At 49.3% G+C, this 17,700-nt stretch overlaps 1 protein-coding gene and 1 long non-coding RNA gene across 3 annotated transcripts; one reads left to right on the top strand and one right to left on the bottom strand.

Moving 5' to 3' along the window:
- The first annotated feature begins 7,014 nt into the window (after nucleotides 1-7,014).
- On the top strand, nucleotides 7,015-11,109 carry CYTL1 (cytokine like 1). Its single transcript, XM_019716688.3, has 4 exons — nucleotides 7,015-7,201; nucleotides 8,975-9,019; nucleotides 9,147-9,275; nucleotides 10,447-11,109. Exons 1-4 carry the CDS (start codon nucleotides 7,049-7,051, stop codon nucleotides 10,528-10,530), a joined length of 411 nt encoding a protein of 136 aa, XP_019572247.3. The 5' UTR covers nucleotides 7,015-7,048; the 3' UTR covers nucleotides 10,531-11,109.
- A 120-nt stretch (nucleotides 11,110-11,229) lies between these two features.
- LOC148759334 (uncharacterized) lies at nucleotides 11,230-17,258 on the bottom strand. 2 transcript variants are annotated; one of them, XR_016019210.1, is made up of 3 exons: nucleotides 16,516-17,258; nucleotides 16,268-16,406; nucleotides 11,230-11,496 (listed from the first exon to the last, which is right to left on the bottom strand). It is a non-coding gene; the product is annotated as an uncharacterized LOC148759334 (long non-coding RNA). The 2 variants fall into 2 exon arrangements; XR_016019211.1 differs by having other exon boundaries at nucleotides 16,342-16,406.
- Between the last annotated feature and the right edge of the window lie 442 nt (nucleotides 17,259-17,700).

The following is a 17,700-nucleotide window of genomic DNA, read 5'->3' as shown; positions in this document are numbered from 1 at the left end:
AGCAGGGGCGTCCCTGGCTTCGGATCGCAGAATGCAGGCAGGTGTGGAGAAACCCAGAGGTGGCCTCCAGCACCAGGCCCGGCGTGTTAACATCTCAGACTGTGTGTATCTAGTGTGATGTTTCCCACAGGACAGAAGCTACCACTGGGCTCTTCCAGTCTCTGGCAAAGATAGTTACCGGCTGGACAGTGGGCAACAGAGGAGATCTGAGCTTGGCTGTGGCCATTTCGACCTTAGTGGCCATCACCAGCAAGCACAGGACAAGAACAGAGGGGACACTCAGGAAAGGTGTGAGTCTGTGTTTGAGCCACGTAACAAAGGGTTAAGGAAACAGCGAGTTCCTATTTCTTACAGTCTGCTCAGGAATTTCCCATAACCCTTTAGGGCTGGGAACAAAGCGTATTTCCCTGATCGCCTGTTTCATGTATTGGAATATGCTATTCTGAACAGCCAGAGGAAAAAGTTAAATGCTCTTTATCCAGAAATGCTAAAAAGAGTCTTGACTAGGAAAATACCGACTAGAACACAAGAGAGACACCGGCAGGGTCTGCTACCAGCACAAAGCTCAAGGTTTTCTTCAGTGGTCGGGGCAGATGTTTCCTCTCTGGGTGGGGATGAGATAGCATGTGTCCCAGACCCCATTGGCAGCCATTTTGTGACCACACAGGGACCAGCTTTAAAACGGAACTAATGGGATGTGTGTCAGTTCAGGTTCAACCAATGAAGCAGAACCAGAGGAAATTGCGTGTATGAAGGTCAAAGGCCACATGGGTGTGGTAACTAAAAATCCTAAGGATTGCGAATGAAGTGTGATTTGGAGCACGTCACTTAACCTCTCTGTGCCTCAGTGGCCTCAAATGATGGTAACAGAATAAACGCATTAATACTCGCACAGGGCTCAGAGCAAGGCAGCAGTTCCAGAGTTACCTATTGTCATTATTACCTGAGTAAAAGTGCAGGAAAGGTCTGGTCAAGATGGCTGCGGAGCTCGGCTGGCAACCAGCTACAGACCTCACACTCTCCTCCAGGCCTCAGAGAACCGGGGAAGAATTTCAAACAGGGGCTGGCAGGAGTGGACTTCTGCTTTAGAAATGGCTCCTGGAGCGAGAAAGGAGTCTGGGCAGACACATAAATCGTGATGCAAATGTGGAAAAGGATCTTGAAGCCACTTCCCATGGAAAATGTTTTAAGAAATGGGTACATTGACTGTGAAAGAGAGTCAAGTCTGCTTGGGGGGCAGGGGTGAGTAGGTGGTGGTGACAAAGTGAGGTATGAGCGTGGTCTTAGAGTCACTACAGGCCTATTCTGAGGAAGAAGGCACAGGAGTTTTAGGCTAAGGATAGCAGCAGCAGGCAGTCATCACATCTCACCTTCACCTTGGGAAGAATTTGTATAGTCAGAGCTGCCCAAAGACTGGAGGGTGGCCGTAGGAAGTAATGAGTTCCCCATCCAGGGAGGTAAGCAAGCAGACGCTGGATAAGCCCTTGACAGGGAGGCTGTAAGGAAGCACAAGCACCAAGCAGGTTGGTGTAGGTTATGTCTAAGTTCCTCACAACCTTAATCTCTGTCATGTTATTGAACCCCAGGGACGTTAGTCTCCTACGTCAGCTGTAACAAATCACCACAAACTGAGTGGCTTAAGACAACATAAGTTTATTCTCTCACAGTTCTGGAGGTGAGATGTCCACCATGGGTCTCACTGGGCTGAAATCAAGGTCTGGGAAAGGCTGTGCTCCTTTCTTGAGGCTTTAGGGGAGAATCCTTTCCTGGCCTTTTCCAGCTTCTAGAAACTTCCTGCATCCCTTGGCTTGTGGCGTCTTCCTCCAGTAGCATAGCATCTTCCAAATTCTCTCTCTGTCTCTCTCTCTGTCTCTCTCAGCATCCCGCACACACCTCCGTGCCCATCCATTCCCCCAGCACTTCCTCAAATCACAGATGGAACCACTGCTGGGGAGTGACGGGGGGAATGACGTGATTTCGCCAGCAGGCCACGTGCCCCGCGTGCTTTATTTCAGAAAGTTAATTGCTTTGTTTACTCTTCTACATGCGGACAGCACCCCCATCTCTCTCATTCACGGTTTCATCCCCATGGTCTATCTCAGGAGATTCAATACAAATACGTGTCGGCAAACGAATGAAGAATCCACTCAGAGAAAATGCTGATATCTGGCTGAGAAATATCTCCCCGCTCGCTCCTTAGCTCTGGCTGTGGGTCTCTCCTAGCATAACGAGGTTCCGCACACAATGGGGGCCGAGGCCCCAGCTAAGACACTGTGGGGGAAGGGAAAAACCTTTAGGAGAAGACAAAGGCTTTAGTCTGTGGGAAACTCCCGGCTGGATTTTTAATGTTCACATTCCAGATGGAGCAGCCTGGTGCTGGAGGAGAAAGGGGCGGGGATAGGGGCCAGGGAAGGGGCTGAGGGGGCTGCAGGGCAGTGGCAAAGGAGACCTTTGTGAGCGCAGCCCCACCTGCATCCAGGGCAGGGTCTCGGGCAGCCAGTGGGGCTGGGGCCGCGCTCCCTGGGTGTTTAATGGGCTGCGCCTTGCTCTGAGTTAACAAGATTAACAACCATCAGGTTAATTCCGAAAAGCCTTCCTGGGCATCTGCTCTGCCCAGCTGGGTGCAGGGTGCCCGCAAACCGAGATGAAAAGGAGCACCGGGTGGGTGAGGGACACAAACAAAAGCTGCTTAGCTCATCGTTGGGTGCTCAGGACACAGGGGGAGCTTCCGATTCGTTCCAGATGCCCCTTGAGGACCGCAGACGGTGTCCTGAGTCAGATCTGCCAAGGCCACATTTATCTCAACTTCAAAGGCGCACCCCAGGCCTGCTTCCCAGCACGGGGACAGCTCCTGGATCTGAGCAGTCCAAGGACTTGCTTTGGTGCCTGGGCTTGCTCTCTATCTTGTCCTGAATGTGGGGCTCATTCGATGTGCACATCCGGGAGCCCTGGGGCATGTCAAAAGGGGCCTGGAGTCCCTGGCCGGAGCCGGCTGTCTGCCAGGGAGGGAGTGAGGAGGCGCCTTCCTCCAGAAGAAAAACATCTGTGTCTGCTGCTTGCACCTCCAGTTCTGCCCTGTCGGAGAGGGTGCCCAGGAGACGGTCCCTACGTCACTTTGCTAAAGGTGTTTAGAGAACACACTCTCACCTGCAAAACAGGAAGGCATGACTGGGATCCCTGCCTAAGGCTTTCACACCAGAAAACCAGATAAATAGAACGTCAGGGCTGGAAGGAGCCTCTGGCATTGCCCAGGGTGACACTGTTTTATGGACAGGTCCTGGGAACCGCACTGGGCAAACAGCAGGGAGAGGCTGGAGCAGGGTTCTTATCCTTGTGGTCCATCCTCCATCCACCCCACGTCCAGGACACCACGTCCCTTCAACTCGGCCCTTTGGCCCTCATCCTTGGTTGTTTCGTTCTGGGTATGGCTTGCCCTAGCCCCTTTCTGCCCTCCCTTGCAGTGAGAGAAGCCTGGGCAGCCCAAGGGCCCAAACTCATCTCTGACTGCACTCCTGCTCCTCCGCAGTTCCATGCTATGGGGTGGAAAAATGGAAGGGAGACAAGGCACAGAGCCCCACTGGACCCATCTGCCTCCAGCTTTGTAACCTTGAGCAAAGTCACTAGAACGCTCTGAGCCTCCATTTTCCCACCTAGAAAATGGGCCTGTTTTCTATGCTACCTGCCTCACAGGGACACTTGCAGGAATGGAGACGTGACATTCGCTCAGACATTAGCTCAGTGGCATTAGCTCAGCATGTGTTGCTCCTCATCGTTGCTTCTGAGCAAGGTGGTCTCATCTGAGCGAGGTGCTGCTCCCATTTCACACACAAGGAGACAGAGGACAGAGTTAAGAAACTTGCCCAAGATCATGGCCAGAAGTGAGTAACCATTGTGGGCGCGGAGCCCCAGAAAGAAGTTTCCAGGCTCTCGGCCTCACATAGAAAGGTGTTGGCTCAGGTAGTAAATGGCCAACTGTGATTGCATGGCCATCAGCTGTGGCTAGTTGGCCGTCAGCTGTAACCAGTGAGCCATTGGCCACTAATATAACTGCTGTGGCTACGCTAGTAGAGAGGGAGAGAAAAGAGAATGGGGGCTAGCAAGAAGACGGCGGCTGGGCTGGCAAGTGTGGATGGCGGTTTGCGGACAGTGTGGATCCAGCCTCCAGTGAGAGTATAGTGCCGCCCGAGAGAATATAGTGGTATGACTCCCCTACCTATGGCTCCGTGGGTGTTCCTTTTTGGCCTCACCATATCCTGCGTTCTTGTATGGGGAGCGGGAGCAGAGACCCCACCGGACGCCCTGCACGACAAATGGTGCAGCGAGCAGGGTCTGGTGCCGGCCAAAGCTCTCCAAAGGACGGTGGAGCAGTTTGTGCATGTGAACACCCAGTCTGAGGAAGACCAGGAGGAGCAGCTGCCAGAGAGCTGGACCCCCGTGGAGGGGTGGGAGGATGTGGACGGTTCTCCCACCAGCACAGGAAAAGCTATGCAGCTGCTGCAGAGATGGAGCCCCGTGGAGAGGTGGAAAGATGTGGACCGTTCCCCAACCAGCACAGGCCGGAGAAAGCAAAGGTCGTTGCAGCCCTGTGGGCCGGGGAAGTTCCTGCTCAGGCAGCCCGGATGCAGGACTTATAGTCCCAGGAGGTAACGCTTGCTGAGTCCTCCATGGGAGATGAGGGTGAGGTCAAGGTCGTCCTTCACCCCAGGACAGCCCTGGCGAATGACTATGGACTATGGGGAATTGCCTTCCATCCCGAATTTAATGGACCGCTTGACTGTTTGTTTGGGAACTGTTGTTAGTGGAACTGGGGGATATTTGCTTTTGTCTCTTGACTGGCCTCCATTGAGAATATGTAAGCACCTTGGTTGTGAGTCGCTGTTGTTCCAGCAGGGTACCCTGAGAGGCACAGAGAGAGTGGCAGTGCCCTGAGAGCCCTGGCTGAGTCCAGGAAGTCTGGCTGAGCCCTGAAGATACCCTGGCTGTGCCCAGGAAGTCGGGCTGTTCCCAGAGAGAGTAGAGCCCTGGCTGAGTCCAGGAAGTTTGGCTGAGCCCTGAAGATACCCTGGCTGTGCCCAGGAAGTCGGGCTGTTCCCAGAGAGAGTGGCAGTGCCCTGAGAGCCCTGGCTGTGTCCAGGAAGTGTGGCTGTGCCCACAGAGAGTGGCAGTGCCCTGAAAGCCCTGGCTGTGTCCAGGAAGTGTGGCTGTTCCCAGAGAAAGTGGCAGTGCCCTGAGAAATCCTAGCTGTGCCCGGGGAAACTAGTGGTACCCTAAGAAGTCCAGGAAGTCTGGCTGTGCCCAGGAGTACTGGTGGTGCCCTGAGAAACCCTGGCTGTGTCCGGGAAGACAGGTGGTACCCTAAGAAGTCCAGGAAGTCTGGCTGTGCCCAGGAGTACTGGTGGTGCCCTGAGAAACCCTGGCTGTGTCCGGGAAGACAGGTGGTACCCTAAGAAGTCCAGGAAGTCTGGCTGTGCCCAGGAGTACTGGTGGTGCCCTGAGAAACCCTGGCTGTGTCCGGGAAGACAGGTGGTACCCTAAGAAGTCCAGGAAGTCTGGCAGTGCCCAGGAGTACTGGTGGTGCCCTGAGAAACCCTGGCTGTGTCCGGGAAGACAGGTGGTACCCTAAGAAGTCCAGGAAGTCTGGCCGTGCCCAGAAGCACTGGTGGTGCCCTGAGAAACCCTGGCTGTGCCCAGAGAGCCTGGCTGTGTCTAGGATATTGCATTCACCCCCAGGCTCCTTGCACAGGTCCCCTCGCGGAAGACGCTTGTCGCGTAGATTGTGAGGCGAGAGCCTGTAGGGGTGGAGTGTGGGGGCGGAGCCCCAGAAAGAAGTTTCCAGGCTCTCGGCCTCACATAGAAAGGTGTTGGCTCAGGTAGTAAATGGCCAACTGTGATTGCATGGCCATCAGCTGTGGCTAGTTGGCCGTCAGCTGTAACCAGTGAGCCATTGGCCACAATATAACTGCTGTGGCTACGCTAAGAGAGGAAGAGAAGGAGAGAGAAAGAATGGGGGCTAGCAAGAAGATGGCGGCTGGGCTGGCAAGTGTGGATGGCGGTTTGCGGACAGTGTGGATCCAGCCTCCAGTGAGAGTATAGTGCCGCCCGAGAGAATATAGTGGTATGACTCCCCTACCCATGGCTCCGTGGGTGTTCCTTTTTGGCCTCACCATATCCTGCGTTCTTGTATGGGGAGCGGGAGCAGAGACCCCACCGGACGCCCTGCACGACAAATGGAGCAGCGAGCAGGGTCTCCCGCATGACACCATGCACTCCACCGAGTGTCCCAGGGGACAGCGTACTCCCATAACTGGGTCTGTTACAGGAGAGCTGCCTGCGGAGCAGCCTCTGAAAGAACCGCACTTGGAGAACTGTCCCCTTATTCGAGTCTGCTCTGTACCAGGGCCTGTGCCGGGCCGAGCCGCGAGCTTGAAGTGCACTGGCTTGGGGAAGGCTCTCACATTCCCCACCACAGGCACCAGCACGAGCCCAGCCTCCAGCTGCAGACTCGCGGCTGCTCAGAGGGTAGGTGACCGCCCAGGGTCCCCTGGCTGGTCAGTGGTGGGTGGACACTGACACCCAGCTGCCTGATCCCAAGCCTCGGATCACCGGTGCTCAATCTGTCACTCTGGTCCCTTTCCCTCCTCCAGTTCTGCTCTAGGAAATCAGCCAGTTACACAACCGGTTTGATCTAGCGGAGATCCTCTGAGGAACCACCCCTCCATCCCTCCTTGTCTTCCTCTTGTCCCCTGTCCCCTCGCTGGCTGGTCCTGCCACTTCAGGCAATGCCCCTGCCGAGAGAGAAACTTCTACTGAAAGTGGGCAGAGAAAGGCCTTGCTTCCCTTCCAGGTGTCCTGCACACCCCCAGGCGCCCCTCCTCTCAACAAGGGGGACCTTCAGGTCTGAAAGGATCCAGTGTCCCCAGCCAGGCCAGGGGGGGGCGTGCTCACTGGACTGGCTGGGCCCCACAGGAAATGGAGGCGTGGAGGACCACCCCCAAGCAGCAGCTTAAAGGGGCGGCTGGCCGGGGCTGCAGCTGGCTGCCTGTGCATCATGACGTCCTGGCTGCTGCCGCTGCTGCTCCCGCTGCTGCTCAGCGGCCCCCCCGCCGTGCGGCCTGCTCCCCCAACGTGCTATTCCAGGATGCTGAGCCTCAGCCGGGAGGTCACCGGTGACTTCCAGAGCCTGCAGGCCATGGAGCCCTCGGTGAGTTCCCTCCGGCCTGCTGAGGACCAGCAGGTTCAATGCAGACCCAGTTCCCGAAAGTTTGCCTTTACACCAGGCAAACAAAAATAATAAACAAAAAAACACACGTTATTTTTCTTTTCTGGTCGCTGTTAATCTCAAGGGCATTTGGTTTTAGGCCCATCGTACTACGTACGGTAGCCGTGGTTTGCACTTTCTTTTAAGTACAAGGAAAAGTATTCAAGGACTTCGCAGTTTGGGCTTGTAACTTGCTAGCAAATGTCAGAGGATCTGTTGTAAAATGTAAAAAGCAAAAAGGTCCCGAAAGAGTTAGAACTCTGGAGTTAGGGAGGACCAAAGACTTAAGCTAACTACGACGCTTTGCTAGCCTGGTGAGGAAGAGTTCGCAGCAAAGGGGTGACACCCAGCACGGGACTCCGTCCCCCACCTGCTGTGGGGCGCTGGGCAGATCACTCAGCCTGAGTCTGAGTGACCTGGTCTGTGAAAGCGGATGGCTGGGCACCCACCCAGGCGCGTCGGGCAGCTGTGGAGGTCCAAGCGGTGAATACAGACATAGCACACAGCCGTGTCTGCACTCGGGACCCCAGGAATGGCAGCCACAGTTGTCACTGCTCTTCTAAGAGGAAGACCAGGGGCCCAGAGAGCGGAGGGCCCAAGGGCCTCCAGGAGCTAGAGTCCTGACCCCCTGACTGCTCATGCAGTGTAGAAACAACACGAGTTAAACGTCATTAAAAGCGGTGGTAAAATGTAAAAGTGCTCCTTTACCCCTTGTAAACACTTCAAACAAAATGTAATGCTTCTCAGATGTGGGGTTTACGATACCCTAACACCTTCTTTGTATTTTCGTTTATAAGTTAAATAATGTTTACTTTTTTCCTAATTATAAAAGTCATATCCTTTGTAAAACGGTTGGAAAATGCACAAAGGACAAAGAACATAAATATTACTTGCAATTCTACCCCCTAGAGGTAACTGCTGCCATAGCATTCTGGAGGATAATATTTCAGCTTTCCATCTATGCATAGGTATGTATGTGTGTGTGCGCATGTGTGTGCGTGTGTGTGCGTGTGTGTGTATGTGAACAGATTGGATCACACAGCACAGCAGTTTTACGATTTACCTTTCAATGACACCATCAAATAAATTAACATTCTTCTGCAACAACATTCTGTTGTATGCTTGCATTGCAATTTATCCAGATTCCTTGGTGTGAAATATGTAGAGCAAACAACTTTTAAAGGAAACTGATTTTAAAATGTAAAAAATGAACGTATAGGCTCGGAACTGCAGAGCTGGAAGGAAGTGGAAAGATTATGTATTCAAACTCTAATTTCACAACTGGGAAACTGAGTCACACAGAAGAAAAAGACCTGCCCAAGGTCACACAGGGGATTTCTGGTAGAGCAGGACAGAATCTGGGTCTCTGGACCTCAGTCTTGCACAAAAAGTAAAACACAGTGATATCAGCATACGTATATATGCCCTTTCATATTATTACAGTATATATATGTGTGTGTCTGTATATAATATGACAGTTCCCTAACTCATAATAGATGATATAAAGTTTGCACTCTGCAAGTCAGATTCTGGAAGAGCAGTTGCCTATTTTTGGAGGCATGTGGCACACAGTACAAGTATTGTGCATGTCAGCCTCAAGACGTCCCATGGGATCTGGGGCTGGGCTGGCTGTGGGATGGCTGGCAGAGAGCCGCCTGTGAGCAGGCTGAGGGTGTGTCCTGTGGGCACCACAGTAACGCGTACCCTTTTGTGCAGGAGCCGTGTGTGAAGTACCTGCCCAGGCTGTACCTGGACATACACGTAAGAGGGGGCTGCCTGCCTGGGGGAGGTGTGGGGGCGGGGAGCGACCCCGTGCCGAAGGATGCAGGAGCCCCCAGCTCCCACCCCTCTGGCTACTGACTTCTCCCTCCCTGGCATCCACTCCCAGAATTACTGTGTGCTGGCCAAGCTGCGGGACTTTGTGGCGTGGCCCCAGTGTTGGAAGGTGGCCCAAGTGGATGCGCTGAAGGACAAAGTACGGAAACTGTACACCATCATGAACTCATTCTGCAGGAGGGTAAGTGACGCCATTGGAAGTTCGTTCTCTATGTGAAACGCTTATGGCATGCTTCCGGTTCTCAAAGCCCTTCCTCAACCATTGTTGCCCTCGGTAAGTGATGGGGACTCAGGACCCACCGTCTCCACAAGCTCCCCGCTGATGTGGGGACAACACCCAGGACCTAATGATATAAGACAGACTCTGTCAGGAGCCACCTGGGGCAGGGCTGGGGTGAGAGGGTGATGGAATTCTGAGAACTCCAGGGGTCAGAGGAGACTTTTCTGGAGAAAGGGGCTTCAGGAGGATTCTGGTAAAAGAGGGGGAGGAGACAGAAAGAGCAGGAAATCAGCGCTGGTTAAGACATGGAAAGTAGACTCATGGGATCCCTTGGACACAGCCTTCGGCCTCAGACAGACCTGGACTCCTGTCCCCATCTTCTTGCTTCCCAGATGGGCGCATCCCCTCACCTCTCTGAGACAGTTTCCTCACTCGTGAACTGGGGACAGCATAGTGCTTGTCCCCTGAGCGCTTTGGGAGGACACTAACAATTACTCCCTGACCATGTGTGTGCCGGGGGGCGCTGTAGTAACTCTCTGGATCCTGAGAACCCCAGAGGGTGACTAAACACAGAATCCCTACCAGCGTCCTTGGCCAGGAATAAGTCCTCAGGGAACTTTAACAATTAGCTATTAACTTATAATTTATGTGTTCATACATCAAAGATTTGTTATGCATTTCTGCCCCACACCCATTTCCCTCCTCACACCCCCTCCCCTTGGTCTTTGGGGAGGAAGACGGAAGAGGACCTCGTTACGATACCATCTGATAAGTGGTGTTACTAACTCTAAAGTGTTTGAAGGTGACCTCTGGCGCTGTCTGTCACCGTGTCCCCAATGCCTGGCCCAGAGTTGCTGCTCAGTAATTAAGGTTCACTGATTCATTCACGGTCTCCCCCATCTATCCATCTGGTCAACCAATAGGTGAGTGAATTCAGTAAATAGTAAGGAATCTGTGAGAGTCTGTGGGAATGTGAAGACGTGCCCAGCTCTTCTCGGGAGAGTAAGGGATGGAAAGCTTTTGCCCAAAGGGAATAGACGACACCCTTGAGGATTAGCAGGAGTCCTGTCGTCGTGCGTGGGCTCGGCCACCACATTCAGTAATGTCCCTGCTCCCTGCACATCTTTTCCAGGACCTGGTGTTCCTGTCAGATGACTGCAGTGCCTTGGAATACCCGATCCCAGGGACCACCGTCCTGCCAGACCGTCAGGGCTAAGGCAGCCGGACCAGAGAGAAGCCATGGGGACTGAATTATGTCAACTGCCCAGACACAATGGGCTGAAGCCATGGTCCCCTCAGGTCTCCCTGTTACTGTAGTATCTGAAACTGTCACGCGTCTGTCCACCGTCTGGAAAGCAGGGACCGTGCTCTATCCCCGGAACTTACTTTGAACATAGTTAGAAGCCTTGTCTTCATTCCCCTTGGCTCGTCTTGCCAGGAAGGTTAGATACGCAAGCATGTTTATTTGATCACGAGGAAGAAAAGGGCGAACAAGCTTCTCTTTGATGAAAAATTAGCTTGAAAACAAGCAAAATAGCATGTCTATAGTACTGCTTTAAAGGAGTAGTGGTACCATTTTCCTTTCCTGATAGGAACCTGCTTACATGTAACCAACCTTCTATTTCATACCCTCTCCCATCACAAACATTCCTTAGACTTACCTTTCATTTTTAAAGAAATTTTCACTGCCTATAAGATGTATTTGCAAGGTTTGTAATTACAGAGCGCTGATGGGAACCACTCTTTCATGGAAAGGTGATGAAAATCCAATAAAGACGATCTTTACAGTGAGAAAGGTGTCCTGCTGTGTTTGTCCAAGGTGGATGTCAGTGCTTATTTCACGTTCTTTCTAAAAGTCGCTGCTCTTAGCAAGATGCCCATTTCTCCCTTTTTCCGAAAAGCCCAGGTGTTTCTGGGTCTGCTTCAATCCACCTGCATGAATGCCCGTCCTTAAAGCGTTGGGAGATGTTCCCATTTAGATATCGGGACAGACTGTACCTTGCATCATACCCACAAGCAATGCAGTACCTGGCACGTATCACGAAGGTCAGACGCAGGCACCTTGGAGGCTGAGGCTCATGGAGATTAAGTGACTTGCCCAAGGTCACTGGCTGGCAGGTAAGTGCGTTGAACTCAAGGGCTCCAAAGCCCACACACATCCCAGGGCCTCCATGCTGGTTCTCTGTAGGTGAAGCATGTTTGTTTAATTAATTCATGAAGCCTACAACACACTCTCAGTTGAGTAACTGGATTGGTGAAATGTTGAAATGTGAAATGTTAATCTTTTTTTTAAATTTGCATGTTACACTGAGGTTTTTTTGTTTCTTTTACTCCCTTCGGTACCTATGGGCCATGCCAATCCTCCTTCATCTTAGACCCCTATGACTTCTCAGATGATTTAGGAGAATGCGTCATTAGGTTTTTGTTTTCTATTCAAAAGCAGAAGACCGCAGCATCGCAAAACAAACTATGATTGTGTTGGTTTCCTAGGACTGCTCTAACACGGCACCATAAACAGCTTTCACTGTTGACTGCCTCCCATCCAATTTCCACACAACAGCAGAATAATCTGTTTTAAATACCCAATAAATCATATCCTTCACTACTGAAAAACTTCCTATTGCTTCCACATTGAGTGAATTTGAACTTCTCAAGTTGGTCTACTTACTTACCACTCCCACCACCATCAGTCTCTCTAAAGCACCCGTGACACACAGCACTTGTTCACTTGTTTGCTTACTTGCCTATTGTGGGTCCCCCTATTAGACAATAAGCTCCAGGAAGGCAGGGACCATGTCTTCTTGTTTCACCCTTTTATCCCCTGTACCTAACACTGTGCCTGACAGTTAGTAGATGCTCAATAAAACATTTTGGACGTTTATGGATACTGGATACTGCTTACTGGGAAGACCAAGGAAAGTCAACAGTGACAATCTTGCAATTCCAGGTGGCCCATCCCCATTCATTTTCATAAAATGCACTACATTGCACACACTCATATCCTCACAGCCTCAGAGGCCTGCTTCCTATGTTCTTGCTCCTTAGGTCAACTTCAAAAACTCAGTAACTCACACTCAGCCACGCAGGCACGCACAGACCCACAGCTCGTAGGTGTTCATTCTCCCAGCGCTGTGATCAGAAAACATGACTGCCTGGGCTGTAGCCACCAGCAGGGACCTAAATGAAACCCTTAGCTTTCCTTCCTGAGTACATCAAAAAGCTTAATCATCAGTTTGGCTGTCTTGGAGCACTTTGACTGCTGAAATCAGCGTTTCACCTCCATACCCAGGGGCAACTTAAACCAACTGAGAATTATTAGGCAAAAATCCTCATCATTTAATCTAAGTTGATTTGCAAAAGTGCTAATAATGTGCAATCGCCTTCTGCATTTGCAGAATATTCAGGTCTATAGATTGTCACATCAAGCATTCCCACGACAGAGTAAGGACTGCCCTGAAATCTATTAAGTGTTGGAAGAGAAGAAGAAACAAATAGAAAAAGAGCACAGTTACCCAGAAAATGGCCGAGTCAGCAGTCATAACTTAGGTTTATATTCCTTCACACTGAATGTGTCCTGGGAATTATTTGGACATTGGATGTGCATTTCTAAAACATGTGCAATCAAGTTCCTGAAATGCAGCTTGGCTTATTTTTCAAGAATTTTCTGGCAGCCACACAAAGATAAGGAAATATGCTCCAGAGTTATTGGTTTTTCATTCACTTCATCTTGACACCAGGGATCCAGCATCAACCCAATTTAAGATGCTATAAAATCAGAAGACGCTCCATATTCAGAAGATGGGCTCAGGTTGCTGTCACTGTCACAACAGGGGTCACCCTTGGTCTGGCCTACAGTTCCGCAGACATTCTGATTTTGGAAAGCATTCAGCTCTGGAGGAGAGGATCTGGAGTTGTGCTCTAACATTGTGTATTGACGCTCCAAAATACTCTTAATTTATTGATGATGATAACATCTTAAGTATGTGGAGAACTTTGCAATTTACAAAATATTTTCATGTCTATTTTTCCCTTTGTTAACTTTAGTTCTTAGGCCAACATTGGCGAATGGGTGGATTAGGAGAGTTTATCTGCATTTATAGATTTAAGAGTGAAGTTTCAATTAAATACCCTTTTATACCTACAAAGACACCTACAATTTTCAAATCTGACAATATTAAGCGTTCGTGAGGACATGTGGCAGTTGACACGTGCAGACAATTGGAAAATGATTTGGCATTACCTAGTGAATTTGAAGATATGTCCACCCTATGACCCAGCTATTTCAACCCTGGAATAGACCCTAGAGAAACGCTTGTACATGTACCCCAGCAAACGTGTCTAAAGATATTCAGAACAGGATTTCACAAATGACCGGGAAAAACCCCAAAGTCCATTAATGACAGAAAGTATGAATAATAATGATGTCACATAATGCAGATCATATAATGTTGTAGAGTCATACAACATTATATGATGACAATAATTAATATATTACAATGACAAGTAATCACACGCCTGAATGTCAGGTACATGGTGAAGAGGAGGAAATATGGAATGTTGAAAAGCACAAGAAGAAACTCAGAATGATTCCATTTCTGTGAAGAACTAACAGGCAAAGCATAAAGTGTATTTTGGGGACTAGAAACATATGGGACTAAAGCTTTAAAGGAGTTCAAGAAAGTGCCTAAAACAAAATTCAGGACAGAAGCTATGCCCCTGAGGAGCAGAGGAAGAGGATGGCATGAGGAGGGCAATACACACTTTGAAAATAATTGCATGCTTTTTTCTTAAGTGACGTTCAATATTTTGTCACTCTTAAGAAAAAAAATATATATTATTATCCAGTCAATATTTAATAAATAAAACACTAGAATGAAGAGCATTCACATAAAACATCAAAAACTAATTATAAATGCAATTTAAAAACCAATCCCATTTACAATAGCAGCAAACACCATAAGGTTCCTGGGAAGAAATGTAAAAAAGTATGTGTATAAACTTTACAGAGAAAATTGTAAAACTTTATGGAAGGACATAAAAGAACGCCCTATATAAATAAAGAGATAAGCTATGCTTATGAATCTCAAGTGAACCTAAATTCAATACATCCAGTGACCATCCCAACAGGATGGATCTCAATATGCTGAGCCTAAAATTTATAGAGAAGTATGAAAAAAATCAATAAATTCTGAAACAGAAGAATGGGGGCAGGGAAATTTCCCAGCAGGTATCGAGACTTGTTATTACATCATAGAAATTAAAATGCTGGAGTTTGATGCCAGGATTAAAAAATAACCAGTGGAACAGAACAGAGGGCCCAGAAACAGACCCATGGAAATTTGGTAAATTGCTGAGAACACATGACAAATCGGTGGAAAAATAATAAACAACACAATAAATGGTGCCAGGACAACAGGCTACCCACTTAGGAAAAACGGAAATTTGATCTCTTCCTCATACCAGACACAAAAATAAATCCTACGACGACGATGGCCTTAACTAAAGCAATTATTTTCAAACATTTAGAAGAACACATGGCTGAATAGCTTTGTGATATTAGGATAACAGGATCCAAAGAGTGAACGCAAGGAAAACGAACATTAAATACAGCAGAGGATTTTAAAAGACACAGTAAACAAAGCTAAAGAAACCCCCACAGGTTGGAAAAATAATATGCAGACAACTGTTCTTATCCAAATGCCTACAAATCGATAACAAAGATAGAAAAATGGGCATAACCTGGAAGGGGAAATCATAATGGGCGATTAAATATGTTGAAACTTTCTAGCAACCAGAGAGAGGCACATTAAAACCACAATGCGATTCAAGTTTACGCTCGTCAAATCGGAAAAAAATAAAGTCTCATCACACCAACTCTTAGTGCAGATAAGGAACAGCAGGAATTCTCATCTGGCGCTTTTGGAAGCGTAAGTTGATACAAACTCTGCAGAGAACCATTTCATTTCTAAGGATAGATCTCAGGCAAAAACTCACAGGAGATGTGAAGGAGGATATTTATTATTGCCTCATTACTGGCTATAATGGGAAAAAGACAAAAAGACTAAGTCTCTCAGAAAAATGAATGAACTCTGACATACTCATTCCGTGCAACATTACACAGCAGTTAAAGTGATGCGTCAGACGCCCATGGTTCAATGTGCATTGATCTCAAAACCACTGTCTACCAAGAAAACAGGTTGCACAACTGTCCATCCCTTATGCTATTTGTGCATCTTTAAAGCTTTCAGAAACTTCTTGGGAGCATAAGAAAATGGACAGGAAACACTTCACATTGATGATACTGGTTGTGTCTAGAGAGTAGGGAAGAAGAGATGGTACTAGGAGGAAAACAGAGGATTTTAACCTTACCAGTAACATCTGATTTTTTAAAACTTAAAGCATGTATGACAAAATGTTAACGTTTACTGGATCTGAGAGGTGGGTCCGTGGTACTTACTGATCATTCTTTGCCTTTTTTCAGTATGTTTCAAATATTCCAGAATTCAAAATGTTAAGATAACCATTGTACTCGATGGAATAATTAAAATCACCTTCCATTAAATGACACAATTATTATTCAATTATTGCCTTTCTCCCCACTTTTCTGACATAAAGTGCCGTTTCTTCCTGCAAATTGCTGAGCTAAACTTCGTCATTTGACACAGAGGCAGAGAGAGCTCTGGGGAGAAAGTGAAACTCAGAGAGGTTCAGTAATTGGCCAAGAGTAACACAGCCAACAAGTTTGGGACTTAAACTGAGGGTTCCAGACCAAGGGGCTGGGCCAAAGCTTAGACATTTCCTCAAGACCGTCAGAGAGGAACACAGAATGGGTGGGGCCACACAGCTGCTCAATTGTACAACCTCCAAAGCCTGAGTTTTCCCCTCCCCAGTCCTGCACCCCCCACCCCCAGCTGCTGGCCAGGGCCTGGTGGAAGCCTCCATCCTCCACTCACCCCCTGCATGTGGCAGGAGCCCTGTGCTGATCCACTCCAGGTACCAGAAGCAGACGTCGATGTGGGAGACCTACCTCCTGATGGGAGAACGTTATCTGGCATCCTCGTGGAGCCCCCAGCTGGCAGTCTCAGCTGCTCCCTGAGAAAAAGGAAAAATAAAGATGAAAGGGTCTTGGGCCCAGAAATGATGTCCCTGACACCTTTGCTGCTTTTAGCGTCCCTTCAAACGTCTCTCTGGTGATTTGTACCTTCTGTTCCACAGAGATTTTTTTCTCCCTGTATGTTCCGTTCAGGTTGGCATTTTCAATCACGTGTTGCGAGAATTCTCTGCTCCAGCGCATGGACCAACAGCATGTTCCCACCAGGCAGGTCAGCTTCCCTCTTCTTTCCACCCCATTCATGCATCCACACTTCTAAATCAATTCCTCCTCATCCCTCCCAAACCTCTTCTTTCTCTGTTCAGTTTCATATGGAAAGTCCTGGAGTGATCCAGCAAATTCACAGCCTTGTGTAACATATTTTATAAACAAAAAACAGTGTTGTTTTGATTAAAAGTGGGGAGGCAATGAAGGAACCGTTACTGTAAAATTAGTCAAATACAGCAGTTCAGTCTCTGGAAGGCGTACACATGGTGACGACACGCAATCAGCAAAGAAAATGAATTCAGATGCACAGCGTTGATGCTGGGAAGCTGATCTGGAGCCATAGTCCCGTGAGGACCAAGTGAAACCCTGTTCTAGGCAGGGTCACCGCAGAGGCCTGCAGCCCCAGGGACACGACGCTGCTGACGGCTGTTGGCACCGCTTCTTCCGCTTCTGGAGCCACGGCTGCCAGCACAGGCCCCCCTGGTGCCATAAGCAGCAATGGGCTCGTTACCCTCTTATCGTGTGGTGTCACAGACCTCCTGAAATCGCTGATAAGCCTGGCTCCCACCTGGCCCAGACTCTCCCGGCAGCAGCCTGGCCTGGGAGGGTGGAGCGAGATGCCATAAAGCCACGTGCGGCTGCCGGCAGGGCTGCATTCCAGGCCTCGGTGAAATGGATTTATAGCCCCTGCTTATCTGTGGCCACTGGTTGTGCTTCCTCCAAGGAAAGTGGGCCCGGGAATGAGGTCCCTTTCTGAGGGTGGACACCGCATGGCATGGCGGAGGGATCCGTCTGAAGGAGCAGCCCACCTCCCCCTGGTCCCTGCTCAGACCTGTGGGTCACCCCGTCCCAGGTAGACGCAATGACTCACATTACCTTTTTGTGTTTCAAAAACGACTCTGTGATGATGGCTTAGAACAAAATACTTTTCTCCTATCTTAAAGATGACAAAAGGAAGCCTTCAGCAGGGAAAGTAACTTCCCTGAAGGCCCAGTTATCCAGCAGAAACGAGCCTTGGACCAGATCCTCCGGCCCGAGGTCACCTGATGCTCCGCCCACCTGCACTCT

This window comes from Rhinolophus sinicus, chromosome 1 (assembly GCF_057876585.1).
Source record: "Rhinolophus sinicus isolate RSI-liver-muscle chromosome 1, RSI-T2T, whole genome shotgun sequence".
Classification (NCBI taxonomy): Eukaryota; Metazoa; Chordata; class Mammalia; order Chiroptera; family Rhinolophidae; genus Rhinolophus; species Rhinolophus sinicus.
The sequence above is the reverse complement of the archived record's forward strand: the minus strand, read 5'-3'. Positions and strand labels throughout refer to the sequence as shown.